Genomic DNA, 18,754 nt, shown 5'->3' with positions numbered 1-18,754 from the left:
TTATTATTATTATTTATATGTTACTTGTACAGTTTGTGCTCTTAGAGCTTGTTTGATGTGGGGCTATTTGAAAAAAATCTAGGTTGTGAAATCAAAATCTTGCTTGATGAAAATGTGGGGATTTTTTGGATTATTCGAGTTAAATTATTAAAATATCCAAAATTATTTTTTATAAAGAATAAAGAGTATTTTGATTGATGAATTAAGTGATCTATGGTTTGAAAAAATAGGTGATGTGATCAATTTTTTTTTTTAAAAATAACTCAAATAATCCAAGATCAAACAAGCTATTATTATTGCATGAAAGTCTTGGATCTATCTTATCTTTGGTCTTTCTACAAATCAATAGACTGGACTTCAATTTCCAAGAAACTGACAGAATCTAAAAGAACGATGTCATCTTGAAATAAGAAAGAATAAAAAAGACAGATTGTGTGTTAAACTTATCTTATTTATAATGGTACTTTATTATTTGATTAAAATGTGGTCAATGAACTCAGCCTTCAATTTTCTGGAACTGGGAAGAAAGTTGCATTTTAAAGGAAGACATTTCTTTGTTGGACTAAATGTAAGTGTTTTGGGAGGTATGAGCTAAAAGACAAAAGGATTGTCAAGAAGATCTAAATGTCCCAAACCTAGTGATTAGTCGATACTCGATAGACGAGATGAGATTGAGGAGATTGATTTTCATCTTGCTGGCTGGTCTTTTCTTATTATCAAAACATCTTTCTAAATTATGTAAGCCAATCCATGGCCTTAAAACATCATAAATCAAATGATTCAAACCATCAACAACAGAAATACTAAATACCCTTACCTTATTATTTATAAAATATTAAATACAAAGGACATTTTGTTACACTAAAATGTTGTTTGATTTTGGTTTATTGAAATAAACCTGGTTTATTTAAAAATTGTTAAGTGATGGTAATTTTGAGGAGTAACTATTTTTTTGTTAAAAAGACTTAAAGGGTATTAATATATAATAATAAAATATTTTTTATTTTTATTTAATAAATGGTATTTGTGTAATTTGGTTAATAAATTGAGTGGTGTGATTGATGAGAGAGGGGATGAAATGATGTTTGATTATAGTTGGAATTTTTTTAAAAACCCAACCGAACAAGCTCTAAGTATCATTTGAAATCTACAATCCGTCCTAAGTGTTCATCGTTAAACATATGCCCTGACAACTATGCTCAACAAACACTACATCATGACAACAACAGGCATATAATAATTTTTTAACTAAACAATCTTTTAATTGGTCAGCTGTATAAGCTCTAAAAACAATCTGAATCATGCATGAGGGACAAACAAACAAATAATTTGATTTAGTATCTAGGGAGATAGTGTTGTTATTAGACATACTTAGCCAAGCAGGAAAAGTATGACCACTGGTTTGGTGATGGGTGGGACCTGTGGGGATTGTTTATGTTAAATAAACTAATAGATGTAAGCAGAAAGGTAAACTCATATTAGGACCACGGACAAGGACAATCAATTTAGCCTTAACTACTAAAATTAGAAAGCCTTAAATTGCATATGCAACTTCATGTGATTAAGAAGAAGTCCTACTCCCGTTGAAACTTAAAAACCAATTAAAAATAAAAAGAGGGGAAAGATAATTTTTTGTTTTGTTTTGCTAAGAAGAGTCCTAACTTTATAAAACAGTGGAAAAGAGATTTACAAGAAATAATGTAATTTGAATGAATGGGCGAGAGGCCCATCTCTCCAAATTGTTGTGAAGACCTAGCTCAAGCACAAACTTCATTGGTTGGTTGAACAAAAAGACATGGAACAAAACAAAGAGAAAAATGCAAAGGAAGCGAAATGTTTCTGGAGATAGCATGTAACCAAGTTATGGCAATCCGTGAAAACAGTGAAAGCATATTGGGTCATAGATTTTGCAAAAGCATCCACTAACGAGAGGCCCATGACTTTGTTGGAGTCAGCAAACAAGTAAGGGAATGATTTAGTTTGTTCATAAATGATATCCCCAGATTGGTTAGACACAATTACAGCAGCTACACCTGAGTTTTCCAAGAAGCTTCTGTCACAGAAGATGAAGAATTGTTGAATCCCAGGAATTATGAGACATCTGGGAACTGGATCTCAGTTACTCCAATGGTGATATCGTAAATCATTATGAACCAGCTCAGTCCAAAGATATTTTGTGGTTTGAGAAAGTGGGAAGATAAATTCGAAATCACCCTCTTACAAATATAAACATTCAAAGAACAAAATTGGTAGAGCTTTATTTCATTTCCATATGACTCTAAATTTTACATTATTAGTCTGAAACTTGTTTTCTTTTTCCTCAATAAAATGATTGATGGGTATTAAGAGTTTGGAAGTTCTAGAAACCCTAAGGATCTAAGTAGAGAGGAAATTTCAATGTAAATCAACATACATGAAAACAAACTCTTGTTGACAGTCAAACATGTCAGTTTCCTTGAGTTTTCTCCTCTCTTGCTAAAACAATAGAAAATAACTTTCCCTTCTTTTCTATTTTGTTCTTTCTTGTATGCTGTTAGGAAAGCTGGTCAAAACTAATATTCAACGGCCCAGAAGTTAACACGCGACATCACAGTAACCTGATGAAGAATATATTTGTTTTTACAACCGTACTGAGAATATAATCAGTGACTCTCTTTACTGGACCATTAAGTAATTTCTGAATGAAAGAGCATTTTGCTCATCTTTTTCCTCACCCCTAATCTTCTAAACCTTCACTGATCTTTATCGCTGGGTGAACCAGTCTTCTTTTCTCATCTTTCTTCTAAAGAGTGTATCATATGCCTAATCCAATTGGTTTAGGAAGTTAAAATTTTCAGTTCCCATCTCAAAAGAAAAGAGCTTCTTGGGTATTTCCAAACTTAAATCTACCCAAGTATCATAGATAAACTAAAGTCGGATGGCAAGTATCAGTTTATTGTGAAGGATTTCTATGATATATGATATATGGTAGATGATGAACCATTAAGATGTAAAACAGTTTTTGACGACAGATTACCTGCTAAAGAATTAATCAGTTATGAATCATCAAATTAAATTGCAGACTTTATGAAATCAATATCAGCAGTAATCACAGAAAACAGATGGAATAAACTTAATTAATGGGTACGTTCGGGAGAGACTTAAACTACAGAAAAGAAAGAGCATATCGCTGGAATTCGGAAAATCTCATGCCAATGTCGATAAACCATAGAAGGAGATTATAAACCCATAAACTAACCTTATTAAACCAGTCCATGCTCTCTGCCGTCGCCGTCGCCGATAACGACGGCGGCGGCGACACCGACGACGGCGGCGGCGATAACTGTTAGAAATAATGTCTTGAAATAACAGAAAAATATATATACATACGATGTTACAAATAAATAAAGATAAAATAAGATATACGAAGAACAATATCACCGTATTTGATGGTTGATTCAAGGCATGTGTTAAACACATTTCTCTTAAAACAGTTCCACCGTCTCCCCGTGTGCTAGAGCTTGTCACAGATGGCTGTCTCCCAGGGTACAACAAATCTAGTAGTGATTCAGCACCGGAATCACTACACAACGAGCTTGATAAAGTACCTGAACTATCACCGGGTTTCAACGGAAAATATCGAGCGAAGAACTCGAAGAACACTCACAAAACAAGAAGAAGGCTTTTGGAATTCTAGAGTGAGAAAGATGAAAGATGAAGTTCTGTAAAATGAATAATAAATGGGTATATGTTGCTGAGAATTAAACCTGTAAATAAAACCATCTAAACGTTTATTAGCAATAAATATTGCTCATTCGTTTGTTAATTAATCCATAATTAATTAACATCAGCCTATACGTTGATTTGCAGAAATGCAATGTTAGACATTCAATGCTAATGCTAGCTGATTGAAGAGTCCATACGTTAGCCAATAGGCCAATTAAAGCTAAATGTTTATCCTAACATTATGCTTTAATTTTCTAATTAGGCATTAAATATTAATTGAACAATTAATATTTAATTATAATTTGGATTAAATTCACCGTTAATTCACATTTGAATTTGTGTGAATTTTATTTGATTTTATTTATTTACAATCTTATTTCCATTCATTAATGGAATTAGCTTAATTCCAACAATCCCCCACATTAATGGAAATTGAAAGATTAACCCGGTGAAAGGTTCAACAGTTGAATTCTACATAGGATAGGTAGGTGTAACCCTTTGAACCTTCCCTTATGAAAGTATATAACTTTACTAGCCGATTAGTAAACTCGATGTCCTTGAACTATTCTGCCATTTGTGTAAACGATTACACACTTTCACATAGAATTCTCCCTGATACATGTCAAGCTCTCATGGTTGTGTCCGTTTTGGCCATGGAACACGCGCCTGGTTCTGTGAGAGGGTCTAGAATTGAGCCGTGCAATTCTTTCGAAGCAGCCCCACTTCTCCCTCACATAGGTGATCTCTTTGCTCACAAAGAATCATTAAAAGCAATATACTTATCCTCGTCAAAATATATATTGTTTCGTTATAGGATTAATCCTCAACAATAACTTTCCAAGTCAGTACAATTAGGTTGTCCCATTGAACCTAGTTCTTGGGATCTCCAGTCTGCATAGGTTGGGTTTTCCTTCATACCAACTTATAGTAGGCTGATGTCTCAAAAGACTTCAAACTATCTCTCTATTCAATAATCTGATTAGTGGATCCACAATGTTATCTTTGACTTACATAGTCAAATTTGATAACTCCATTAGAGAGTATAGTATAATGGCATTATGTCTAAGACGTGTATGTCTAGACTTGTCACTAACTCTAAGTTTGTCCAATTTCTAATTACTATCATAATAATTAGAAATTTATGTTGGTACATTCTTAGTTAACCTTGGAACATCTTCTAATAAGAAGCATAGTCATTCGTACATGCTTATCATTTAATTTTTTATGAAAATATTATTTACTTGGCTAACTAGTAGACAAAATGTCTTTGAACTATTCTGCCTTCGTGTAAACGATTATATATTTTACATAAAAATATTTTATTTTTCGACATAAGTCAAAAATATAGATTATAACGTTTAATCTATCCATCATAAGTTTCTTAGAAGATTTCCATACGTAGATTGCACTTCTAAGTGTAAACATATTCACTTTTAGACGTAAACTCTTTCATTTAATAATATCAATATATCATTTGATAACAACATGATATTTCGTTTAGTGCAATTCATATCCTTTATGGATTTAATCATTTTTATCGTAATTTTCAACGATAAAAATATCATACAAAAGACATGTAATGAAATAATTTTCATTGTCTTCATGATATATATAATTGTCACATCCACTTTTTAATAAAAGTATGATCAAATTTTTATATCATTATTATAAAATTTATTATAAGTCATATCAAGACTTTATAAACTTTCTTTTTCATTTATTTCATAAAATATTTTTGAAGACATTGGTTCTTCAAAGTTTTATGAAAATAATGTCAAAATATGACACATTTCTTGATTTCAAAATCCTCAAATCTAAAATATTGATTTGAATACCAACTCAGCAAATATAAACAAGACATTTTCTTGTTATTTTCTTTCTTTTTGTAAAGTTGCGCAACTTTATCTTTTATAGAGAACATATTTCTCTAACAATGAATTATCTTTTTATTTATCATAATATACACAATTATTTTTGTATTATAATCAATAAAAATATTTGCCCCCACATTCGTGTTGGTATCCTCTTTTAAATCACACACATTTGTATGATCAATGATTTTCTAATCAAGAAATTGTCACACAATTCTTTTAAAAATTTCTTTTGTTATACTTATCATACAATGAATAAGATAACTATATCATAAATATTTAATTAAATAAAATATAATTTCTATACAAGAGATTAGAATGTTTATTCATATATAAATCATTCTTCACATAATCTCTAAATAATAAATTAAAATATTTAATCAATTAAAATATTTATTTCAACACTTAATTTCTATAAAAGAAATTATAATATTTAATCAAATAAATATTCACCGTATCACATGATTTATACAAAATAAATCATAATGTTTCAAGCATCTTTGACCGAAGTCGCTTAAACATTTATTTTCGGTTGCACGTTTGCATCCCGGAATATCGGCACGTTTGCCACATTATTCTCAAATCAAACAATACTTTGCTTGTAATTATTTGATTTCAAAATTATCAAATATATTTAAACCAAAATTAATATATCCATATATATGATATTATATATTATTTTTCTTTCATTTTAGTCAACACGATGACAAAACAACTATAATATATATATAGTCAATAACATAGAAACGTAATCAGATAAATAATATGTCATATATATTCTTAAACAAATATATATACAACTTCATTTATCATTAAAAATACCGTTTAAAAAATACATAATAATTAATTAAAATATTAATTATTACACTTAATTAGAATGTTGATCATTTATCTTTAATCGAATATAAAACTAACTAATTATAAAAATAAATATTCATGTCATCAATTATTCGTTTCTTAATTAATTAGATGACCTTTAACATTCTATAACAATTCTTTACCAATCAAAGAACACATGATTAGTGACAAATTTCAAAATTATCTATTAAAATAAAAATAGATAGAAAATAAATCTTAATTTATATATATATATATATATATATATATATATATAAATTTCTAGATAATCATACTTATTATGAATAACATGAATCATCATATTATTAGCTAATATGCATGATTTATATTAATAATCAATTAGCACATAATCAAATATATTTCATATATTAATCGAAAACTTACATTGCCATGTTTTGAACAATAATCGGCGTGAAGCAATTATGCATGCTCAAAATAAATCTGGGAAAATTGTTCTCACCGAGACAAATTATGGCGAAGTCAATTTTGATTAACATAGCCGAGTCTCTTTAAATACATGATTAGAATAAGTTATAACAGAAACAACTTATTTAATCTCATCATACATATGACCTTCATTTTTTGTCATTATTAATCACATAGTTTCTATAAAAGAAATTAAAATGCTTCAAAATATAAATGACAAAGTCATTTTAGCAAATTAAATTTCTACATAAGAAATCGTTAGGATCCCCAATTCATTTCATAATTATTATTTTTTTTATCGTTATCGATCCCATTAATCTCATAATTTCTACACAAGAAATTATAATGATTTTCACAATGACTCAAGTCTGATTTCTATAAAGAAATCATCAACTACTCCATTCATCTTCAACATCAATGGATAGAGTCATTTTAACGAGTCTGATTTCTACCAAGAAATCATTGACTACCCATTCATCTCATAATCTCTACACAAGAATTTGGAATGGTGTGACTATCCCATTCAACTCATAATTTCTACACAAGAAATTGGAATGGTTGCTAAAGTCATTTTAGCTAGTCTGATTTAAAGAAATCATTGACTACCCCCATTCAACTCACAATTTCTACACAAGAAATTGGAATAGTTTTTAACAACAATGACCATAGTCATTTTAGCAAATCTGATTTCTGTAAAAGAAATCATCTCATCAACTAGATTCGAACACGAGACCTTCCTTCCGCCACGCACAATTGTGTCTGAACTTTGAACCACTACGCCAATACATCCTTTCGTCATTCTAGCACTTTTACAACAATTTGTCTTTTTTAGGAGACAAATTATATTTTATATTTGACTAAACTCTGTCAACAAATAAATATATTACACATTTAACTTAACATCATACTCAAAATATAATATAAGACAATATATATATATACTTATATAAATAAATATATTATCTCTTCTTAGTTATTAACCTTAATATCACATTCTTTTAATTATCAAACTTAATTAATTTAAGAATGTATATATATATAATAATTAATTATTTTAAAACTGAAACCATGTGTTTTAATTATAATTAATTTTAACACCATTAATTTTTTGAAAATTGAAATCTAACATATTAGTTACTTTCTTATTTTCATTCATTATTATTAATAATTTTAATAACCAACAAATATTTATTTAAAAATAAAATAAATTATTGTTTTCTAATTTATTTTCTAGAAAACGTTTGTATAATAAATATACATCATTTTCTTTAGAATATTAGCTTATAAATGTAAGCTTTCATACAAATAATATTAATAATAATTAACATTATATATATATATATACAATAAAGACTTATCTTTATTTGTAGATTCTTTTATTCCTTTAGATGAACAACTTTATCTTATCGAAATAAGCCATCATCTCCTTTGCAACATCGCGACTCGTATTTCTGAAACATCAAAGACAAAGATTTTCGACGGCAAAAGCTACAAAATAACTTAGCACACGGAACTGTTTTAAGATTGTTAGAAATAATGTCTTGAAATAACAGAAAAATATATATACATACGATGTTACAAATAAATAAAGATAAAATAAGATATACGAAGAACAATATCACCGTATTTGATGGTTGATTCGAGGCATGTGTTAAACACATTTCCCTTAAAACAGTTCCACCGTCTCCCCGTGTGCTAGAGCTTGTCACAGATGGCTGTCTCCCAGGGTACAACAAATCTAGTAGTGATTCAGCACCGGAATCACTACACAACGAGCTTGATAAAGTACCTGAACTATCACCGGGTTTCAACGGAAAATATCGAGCGAAGAACTCGAAGAACACTCACAAAACAAGAAGAAGGCTTTTGGAATTCTAGAGTGAGAAAGATGAAGGATGAAGTTCTGTAAAATGAATAATAAATGGGTATATGTTGCTGAGAATTAAACCTGTAAATAAAACCATCTAAACGTTTATTAGCAATAAATATTGCTCATTCATTTGTTAATTAATCCATAATTAATTAACATCAGCCTATACGTTGATTTGCAGAAATGCAATGTTAGACATTCAATGCTAATGCTAGCTGATTGAAGAGTCCATACGTTAGCCCATAGGCCAATTAAAGCTAAATGTTTATCCTAACATTATGCTTTAATTTTCTAATTAGGCATTAAATATTAATTGAACAATTAATATTTAATTATAATTTGGATTAAATTCACCGTTAATTCACGTTTGAATTTGTGTGAATTTTATTTGATTTTATTTATTTACAATCTTATTTCCATTCATTAATGGAATTAGCTTAATTCCAACAATAACAACAACATTACTTAAACGAAGAGCGAGTCCAGCTGCCCTTCCCAATGTCCCCTGAGAATTATGAACCAGAAGCTCTCACATATTTGGGCAAGTTTGTTTACTCATTTAAATTTTAATTCTATGTTTATAAATAAGTAAAATTAAATTAAAACTAATTATTAAAATTAAACTAAAATTTTATTATTAAAATACTATTTAGCTTTAATTAGAGGGGCAAGAAAAAACCCCAAAACTTGAAAGATAATATCTTATATCCTCCATAAATTATTTTTAAATAAATAGGGTTGAGAATTCAAAATTATATTTTTATTTAAATTCTTTGTTTTATTCCATCTGTTTTTAAATATTTTTAAAATTTTTTAAATGTCAATTTTAATATTATTCAATATGCCATCTCTATGTATAAAATTAATTTTATTTTACTCTAAAGTGTTTTTATTAAATAAATTTAATAGAGTCTAACTTAATTTTTTTTATTTATGTTTATTTTTTGTTAACTTCCATCATTATAATTTAATTTAATTTTTAATATTTAATAATTTTTAAGATGGTTAAATTTTAAAAAATAATAATTCACTTAGACGTATGTATTTGTACAATTATGTTATGGCCCATTGGTGTCACGGTCCATTCAAGGGAATGTCGAGGTTCATTAAAATTTTGGCCTCATAGTGCACTAATCATTCTAACCCAAGGGTGGCACAATCGTCTAAGTAAGCCCACTAGAAAGAGTATTCTCTAAGCATTGGAGAAGGCATGTCCTGGAATAATTAATGTAGTAGTTGTATAGTAAGCTCATTAATGAGGCAACTGAGAGAATATCATTAATGTGGTACTTGTCCATTATATCATTAATATGATAGTTGGTTAGTATAATAAATGTAGTAGTTGTAATTAGCCCTATAAATAATACATCAAAGGTATTACTTTGTAAACACCAAGTATTTTATCAATACAATTCTTATTCTCAAACTCTTTCTCTCTTTAAATTATTCTTGCATTGTCTAAAAATGTTTACTAGCTAGAATCTGAGTCGATCTAGCTTAGTGCAACACGGGTCGAATATCATCCTGTGACAAGTGGTATCAGAACAAGGTTGTGTTTCCGCATTAAAACTGTAAGAGATGGATTTAAGTGTTGTTACCATCACTAAGATTTCGACCGACAAACATAAGGACAATGGATCCAAAAGGGATAAGTCCGTCGAGAGATGTGCTGTCATGGAAACGTGGGTGACCCGACTTAAAAAAGTCATGAGAGAACACCAAGAAGCTCTCGAAGTGTTTAGCGCGATGACCGATATAGTGATGGTGTTGGATGAGATAAGTGAAAAGTTGGTGAATTAGGTCATGGGGATCATTAACAATTTGAATTGTAGCATTTGTGACGAAGTAATGGGATTGATTCAAGGAGAGGTTAATGATATCCAGTAGGGAGTACTCGAGACAATCCGAGGAGAAACTCATGCGATGATCAACGCTTTCCTAAGGAAAATGATGGGGAGGCTCGATGCGATGGAAGGTCGAATTGGGTGGAATTGAGGGGAACTTCGAGGTGCAACACCTCATCGAATGGATGTTCCTAAGCCAACTTTGTTCAAATGCTCGAGGAATGCAAGAGAAGTTGAGGACTTCCTTTGGAACATGGTACGATATTTTCGGCATCAAACATACTTAATGATCGCACCAAGTTGTAGACGGTCTCTTTCTTCCTGATAGAGATGGCATTATTGTGGTGGAGAAGGCGTGAAGCAGACATTGAACGAGGTACATTGAGGATGGAAACATGGGAAGACTTTAAAACTGGGTTCAAGCACAAATTCTTCCTAAAGAACGCCGATTTTGAGGCACGGAAGCGGCTAAGTCAACTTGTGCACAACAGGACCATCAATGAGTATGTGAAGGAGTTCCAAAAATTGATGCTCGAGTTACATAGTCTAACGGAACATGAGGCTTTGTCTGTGTTTGTTAACGACCTACTTGGGTACATTTAGAACTCCAAAGAGCCAAGGTTCAGAACGTCTACGAGGTAATTAGGGTTGTTGAGAGGTTGATCGAGCTCAAGGTGTCTGTGGACAGGCCGAAGTTCATCAGAGATGACGAGGAGGAGGGTGGGGGAGACCTCCCAAATGATAAGGAGAAAGGTGGGGGATACCGCCCATCTAAGAAGTGGAAGTTAAACAACAATTCGAGAAGGCAAACTAACGAATCAGGTAAGCCAATGACTTGTCACATTTGTGGTTCCACCAACCACATAAAGTTCATGTGCCCGTTCAAAGGTTAAAAGGTTGCAGCAGTTCGAGAAAAAATGGAGTCAAATAGGGTCCTTAAGACTTCTCAATGTTGTGAAGGCTAGTGTTGCAGAACCAATCAAGGGAACAAAAAGGGGCTCGATGCTCGTGGAATGCCTTGATCGAGGAAAGGTACATCAAAGTACTAGTGGATACTGGAGCTACTCACAATTTCATGTGTGGAGGAGTGACTAAGGCGTTGGGTCTTCGCATCTACCCAACGAGAGGGATGGTAAAGTCCGTGAATACAACAACCAAGTTAGTGAGCGAGAAGACTAAGAAAGTGCACACTAGGATCGGGGACTGGAAGGGAACGGTCTTGTTTACGTTAGTCCCTAATCCTATGAATGACTACGATGTAGTGTTGGGACTATAGAGGTTCGATTAGGTATATGCTTGTATAATGCCTTATTCTGATTTCTTAATCATTTTGGATTATGGGAAGACTAGTGTGATACCAACAAGAACATTATCAAAGGGAATGGTTAAGCTCTCGGCAATGCGGTTCAACCGAGGTCACAAATGTGGGAAGATACATTTACCATTCTTGTTAGGATGGATGATGAGGACGGGTCCAAGGGAAAAGAGGAAGTACATGAGGAAGTCCATATAACGTGTGTGGAGGCCTTCGAGGGGCTCATGGCTAAAGACACCACACAACCAACAACTCCATAAAGTTTGGCCATAGGTTATGTTGGTCAAAGTCACTCCACCTCCACTCTCGCTAAATCCTTAGGAGAGGAAGCATATCTTGCTCGGGCATCTTTGGACGAAGACACCAAGAAGATGAAGAAATAGACAGATCTGAAGAGGAATGCAGTCGGGTTTAAGGAGGGGGCGAGGAATGAGGATTTTACTCCCGCAACAATGTAAGTCTCTACAATTGAGCTCAAGGGGCTTGTGCGCAGATACGAGAGATCGTTTAAAAACAAGCGGCATATGGGGAAAGTCTATCCGATATCGAGAATAGTCGGGAAAGAAATGATCACTTAGGGCAATTCAGACAAAAGATTGAAGGGTATCAGTCCAAGGTCGAGCCTACGACCATGACTTAGGTGGGGGAGAATGTTACAGCCAATTGGTGTCACGGTCCATTCAAGGGAATGTAGAGGTTCATTAAAGTCTTGGCCTCATAGTGCGTTAATCTTTCTAGCCCAAGGGAGACCTAATCGTCTAAGCCATTAAAAAAATATTCTAGAAACATTGGAGAATGCATGCCCTAGAGTAATTAATGTAGTAGTTGGGAAGTAGGCTCATTAACGAGGTAGTTGAGAGAATATCATTAATGTGGTAGTTGAACATTATATCATTAATATGGTAGTTGAGGGTATCATAAATGTAGTAGTTGTAATTAGCTCTATAAATACCTCAAAGGTATAATTTGTAAACATCAAGTATTATATTAATACAATTATTATTCTTAAGCTCTTTCTCTTTTTAAGTACTTCTTGCATTGTCTAAAAAGACTTACTAGATAGAATTTAAGTCGATCTAACTTAGTGCCACACGAGTCGAATTTTATCGTGTGACAATTAACTCACTTAAATCGTATGAAATAATAAAAAATTATGTACTATAAAAAAATATGTTTATGTAGCCTATATTAGTAAATCAAGTTAATTTTTATTATATATATATATATATATTTATTAATTAATATTAATATATTTTATTTATTTTTTATTAAATATTAATTAATCAATTTTTTTAATAATTTCTTATTATTTATATGAGTATATATTATTGATTATTATATATATATAAATGAGTAATGATCACCTTATACAACACCACAACACCTACCTCATTTGAAAATATATCTTAAAAAAAATATAAGAGAGAGAAAAATATTTTCTATTTCTTTTTCAAATGAGATAGGTGATATGGGAAGGTGATTAAGGGTACTCATTTGGAAAGAAAGAGAAAATATATCTTTAAAAAAATATAAGAGAGAGAAAAATATTTTTTATTTCTTTTTCCTTTTCAAATTAGGTAGGTGATATGGGAAGATGCTTAAGGGTGCTGTATATATCATTACTCTATATAAATATAAACATTCATCACTAATTATTTTAACTTTATATTTTTTTTTATGTCTTTTTTCTTATATTAACATTTATTATTAATTATTTTAAAATTGTTTGATAAAAAATAATTTAATATAATGGTGACTTATCTTATCAACAACAATAATCCTTCAACATAAAAATAAACAAATTAATAATCAAGAATTGAGTAATATTAATAACTTATTATCTAATTATTATCTAACTAAAGAGTAATAATCAAATATTAGACAAAACAATATTCTTTCCTACTATTATAAGTCATGAATAAAAAATTAAATAAAAAATTATCAATTTTATTTTTGTTCATAAATTAAATAAGAAAGAAAAAAAAGAAACTTTTCACAAAAATATTACAGTAGAACAAAATTCATAAGTTTCTAAATTTTTTTCAAAATTAAGAATTTGAGGACTAATAGAAAACGGATAAAAAAAGAGATAAAATAAAGAAAGAGAAATTAATATAAAAATAATAAAAAATTAAGAAATAAGATAAATTTAAATGGTTTAATTAATGAAAAAGAAGGAGAAATAAAATATATTAATAATTAATTAATAAATATATAAATTAAAAAATAAAAAATAATTCTATTTCTAATAAATGCTAAATGTTTGTATCAAAATTTTTGATAATTTTATTAGTTAATATGTTTGAGTGAGTTAGTTGTACAAATATATACGTCTAAATAAGTTTTTTCTTAAAAAAAAAAATATGAGGAACCATATTAAATTAGTTTTTTATGATAAATATTTTTAATTTTTAGTTTTATAAAAAATTTATGTAATAACTATATTAAATTAGTTTTTTTTTTGTTTTGTTTAAGTTAATATATTTTTTAGGAATCAAATGTTATACATTGATACCATACTGAAATTAAGGTATACCGATTAATGTATACCGAAATTAAGATAAATGAAATATATGAATTTTCTTATATCGAACTTTCGATAAACTATAAAATATAAAATATGTATAAAAATTAAGATATATAATACAAATTCCCCTGTATCAATTACTATAAAAACTAAGTTATATAATAAAATAAAAAGTAAACTAATTATTATATTTTAAGAAAACATTTTATTGTTTTTTATTAGTTAATTGGAATTACATTACTATTCTAAAACATAAGTAAAAAAATAAATGTTTTTTTATATTAAATTAAACAAAATAAATTATTAAAATAAAAGTTATAATTAAAAAATAGCATAAATTATATTTAAGTAATTATATTCATTTATAAATTTAGTGAGAAATATATTTAAAATTAGGTATTATATATTTTAAAAATTAATTTGAAAATTGATATAAAATTTAGGAAACAATATTATTATCTTAATAAAATAATAATTTTAAATTATTAACTCTTTTTTCATTTATTATGATATATAATAATATAGATATTTGTTTAATTAATACAAAATGATAAAATTAATGAAGTACATTTAATAAATGTAATTCCAACTACCTTCTTAAATAATCATGTGAGGAAAAGGACAAAATAGGAACACCAATCAAGGCTAATAATCAACATTAGGTATCTCATCTAAAGGTCATAAATCTGAAGAACACATTCTTAAACGTAGTCCCTACCGTATTGGAAAACTTCCAACATCATCCGCTTGTTTTTTATGATGATGATGATGAATTGATGATAATCATAACTAATTCGAAAACCCTTGAAGAAAGCGTGTTTTTTTGGTTTCAATTTTGATTATCGATCTGTCTGAAGGCTGAATCCGATCATCATCATCATCTTGTTGATTTCAATCGGGCTTCTGTTCTCCTTCTTCAATCCAACGGGCTCTTGAAGGAATGGAGATGAAATATATTGAACAGTATATTTCACATTCGTTTCTTTCCAGCGTTCGTCATCACGTAGTTCTCGCAGTCGATCAAATAGCTCGACGGTTTCCAAAAGACTCCATAAAGAGTAATCAACGGAGTAGTTGTAAGTTCAGGTCTTGTTAGATTTTTATCTTTATTTTATATGCTGGGTTTTCTCAAATTGGACATACATACATACATACTCAACTTTCCAAGATTTCAATTCTGTCCTGACCTGACCGGATCTAATCAATGCCTCATTCCTAACTGTATTCTCGCTGTTCTTGAATCTGGGTTGCTGATGATGGCTTAAACTGGCTGTGTTCAAGAGTATTAGGGTTTGAAAAATTGAATGGCTGAAAAGAAAGAATTAGGGTTTCCAAAGAATAATGCTTCTAATTTAAAAGAAATCTTGGCAAGAAGAACTCTCGATAGTGTGAGGTTGCAAGGGCATAAATATGTAGAACTTAGGGAAGATGGAAAGAGTTTTGTATTCTTCTGCACTCTGTGTCTAGCTCCATGTTATAGCGATACTGTTCTGTATGATCATCTGAAAGGAAATCTCCACAATCAACGCCTTCGCGGTGCTAAACTCACTCTCCTGAAACCAAATCCATGGCCATTTAACGATGGTGTGCTTTTCTTCCATGAAAAGTTAACAGCAGTGACTGCTAAAGAGACCAGATTGCTTTCAGATGATAACGTTGGAGAGGAAAACGGTCTCTCTCTTGTTTGTTACGATGAAAATTTGATTCGCAAGAATTCAAGCAAGAACAATGTGCGTGCCAAAGGTCTGGTGATCCCTGGAGTATTGCTGAAGGAAGAAATTTCTGATTTAGAAGTGACATCGATAGGCATTGGTCAAATTGGCGGAAGATTCTATGAGAAAGATGACGGTTCGAAAGGAGTTCTTAGGTTATGGTGTGAATGGCTTGGGAAAAAGAATCTATCCGACGAAGATATCCTAGCGGTTCCATTACATGACTTCTCTATTGTAACGTTTTCTTACTATTACATTTTGGGTGTAAAAGGATTGCTAGATGATGTCAAATACTTGCTTCCTCCTAATTCTCAAGCCATCCATGAAGGAAATGAGAACGGTGGAAAGAAAAGAAAGAAGAAGTCTATTTCTGATTCAGAAGGCTTAATCTATTCTTCAAATGGTTCCAGCTCAACGATGCTATTAGCTGGACTTGACGACCCGATTCTTCATTCAAACCTAGTTTCGAGCAAAGCACTCAGGAAAGAATTGAGACGAAAGCAACGAATAGTAGCTGAAAATCGAATGTGTGGTATCTGTCAACAAAAGTTGCTTCCGGGTAAAGATGTTGGAACGATTCTCAACATGCAAACCGGAAGACTTCTTTGCTGTAGCAGAAATTTAAACGGGGTAGGTTCTAGAAATTAGAATCTTGTTACGAATATTACAAATTAACATGCCCTGCGTCTGTTTGATTTAGCTTATTATGAAATATTGTTTTATTTGCAGGCGTTTCATCTGTTTCATATATCTTGCCTCATACATTGGATATTGCTGTTCGAGTCAACGAAACACACAATTCAGGCAGTTATTCCCCCGAAGGTAAGAAGGAGATCTAAAAGGAACTTGGCAGCTAAAGGAAAAGAAGCAGTACAAGAACCCGGGCGAAGACAGCAATCTGTCTACTGTCCTGAGTGCCAGGGTACAGGCATTGCTATTGTTGGAGAAGACCTGCAAAAACCATCTATTGATCTTTCTGAGGTTTGTCAAACTGTTTGTGACAATAGAATTTGACTATGATAGAAAATTTGATCAGTTACCCACAAGGGGTTAATTTGATTTAGCTTATTTTCTAATCATTCAAGTACATCTGGTAGTTTTCTAACTGGATTTTTTCCAAAGATGTGATAACTTATTCGCTAATCACTTTGGAGGTATACATAGAGAGAAAAAAATCATTAGGCGCATAGTTTTTTTTTTCGCTCAAGCTACTGGAACAACTTATTCACGGAGAATAAGGGATAGTTTGATTAAGCTTATGAACACAAATAAGCCGCGATTGTGTAATAAGCTGCCAAAGTAGTTTTAACGAATAAGATACAGAGGATAAATAGAATCAAACATACCTGAGCGTTTTGCGAATAAGTTGGATAATCTGGAGTGATTAAGTGTATCGAATACACTTAGACGTGTGAGTGTTTAGCCGATACTTAATGATACTAGCCCTGAGCTGAATCAAACAAGCATAAGCTAAGTATATAGTCGTTGCATTTGCATGTCTAGCCATATGAAACTTAAACAATAATTTCTTAGTTCATGGCAGTAAACGCATGTAATTATGTTTCAGTATGCAGATTTGGATCTATTTATATCAGTTTATACTAAGTTTAGTTTCCAAATATAATTTCATTACGACACAATTCTATATCCAGATTCTTTGTATTCAGGTTTTTCTTCTTCTTATAAGTTAAGCGTTTGTTTGTGTGACAGGTGTTTAAACAGAAAATCAAAGTGAGCAATGCACACAGGGATTGGATGAAGAATCCCGAAGAATTGAAGAATTGCTCGACGGGATTTAATTTCCTTGATGAATGTGACTTAAAAGTGCAGGTCATAATAATAATTAATGTTTTTCATGAGCTATTGAGGAATTTGAATTTGTGGTATTCATAATTTGGTGTTATTTTCGATGTGTTCAGGATTCTATTTCATCTTTGAAGCTGATGCAGTTCTTCCGAGCGGCGGAAGAATAGACAACAAAGTAAAAACTAGGGCATTTTATTAGTGCTTTTGTCACATTGATAAATAGTTGTAACTGTCAAGTTGTTTTAGGGATGTGTAATATTCTAAGTTGAAGGATCATTTTAGTTTCTTGTAGTAAGTATAGTATAGTATATGTGAAACAACAATTGTCAATGTTGTGTAAGTTCCTTGGTATATTTTGAAAATTATGTAAAAGGATAATTTCTTTACAAAGATTTGTGGTAAAAAAATGTTCCATTTTTTTTAGGTTTATTCAAAAATAAATTTGGTTGTTGTATTGTATTGTAATACATCTTTTAATATCCTTTACAAGGGATTAAGACTTCTAGTCTTGCAGAAAAGAGGATTGTTTAAGGGCTTGTTTCATATTACTTTTTTGGGTTGTTCAATAAATAATTTGTTTGAAGAAAAAGGTAGACTGTTTGAGTTTTTAATTTATTAAATTAACTATCAAGTTTTTTTTTTTAGAACTTAAATTTTATAAAGATATAGAAATGTATTTAGTTTATAAAATGGTTATAAAAATAGTGATGTGACTAAAAAAAATTTATAAAAAAAACAGAATAAAATTATAGTGGTAGAGTTTTATCAAATTTAGAACTCTCATAATTTTGTGTCGTTTAAAGTATTATCTTTACATTAT

At 30.5% G+C, this 18,754-nt stretch overlaps 1 protein-coding gene across 1 annotated transcript; it reads left to right on the top strand.

Annotated features, from left to right (window-relative positions):
* Nucleotides 1-15,217: 15,217 nt before the first annotated feature.
* LOC124910279 lies at nt 15,218-18,326 on the top strand. The gene is made up of 4 exons (XM_047450906.1): nt 15,218-16,758; nt 16,858-17,109; nt 17,839-17,958; nt 18,048-18,326. The coding sequence occupies exons 1-4, from the start codon at nt 15,721-15,723 to the stop codon at nt 18,099-18,101; spliced, it is 1,464 nt and encodes a 487-aa protein (XP_047306862.1). The 5' UTR covers nt 15,218-15,720; the 3' UTR covers nt 18,102-18,326.
* Nucleotides 18,327-18,754: the final 428 nt, after the last annotated feature.

This window comes from Impatiens glandulifera, chromosome 7, assembly GCF_907164915.1.
Source record: "Impatiens glandulifera chromosome 7, dImpGla2.1, whole genome shotgun sequence".
Taxonomy (NCBI): domain Eukaryota; kingdom Viridiplantae; phylum Streptophyta; class Magnoliopsida; order Ericales; family Balsaminaceae; genus Impatiens; species Impatiens glandulifera.
This window is presented reverse-complemented; position numbering and strand designations above follow the sequence as displayed.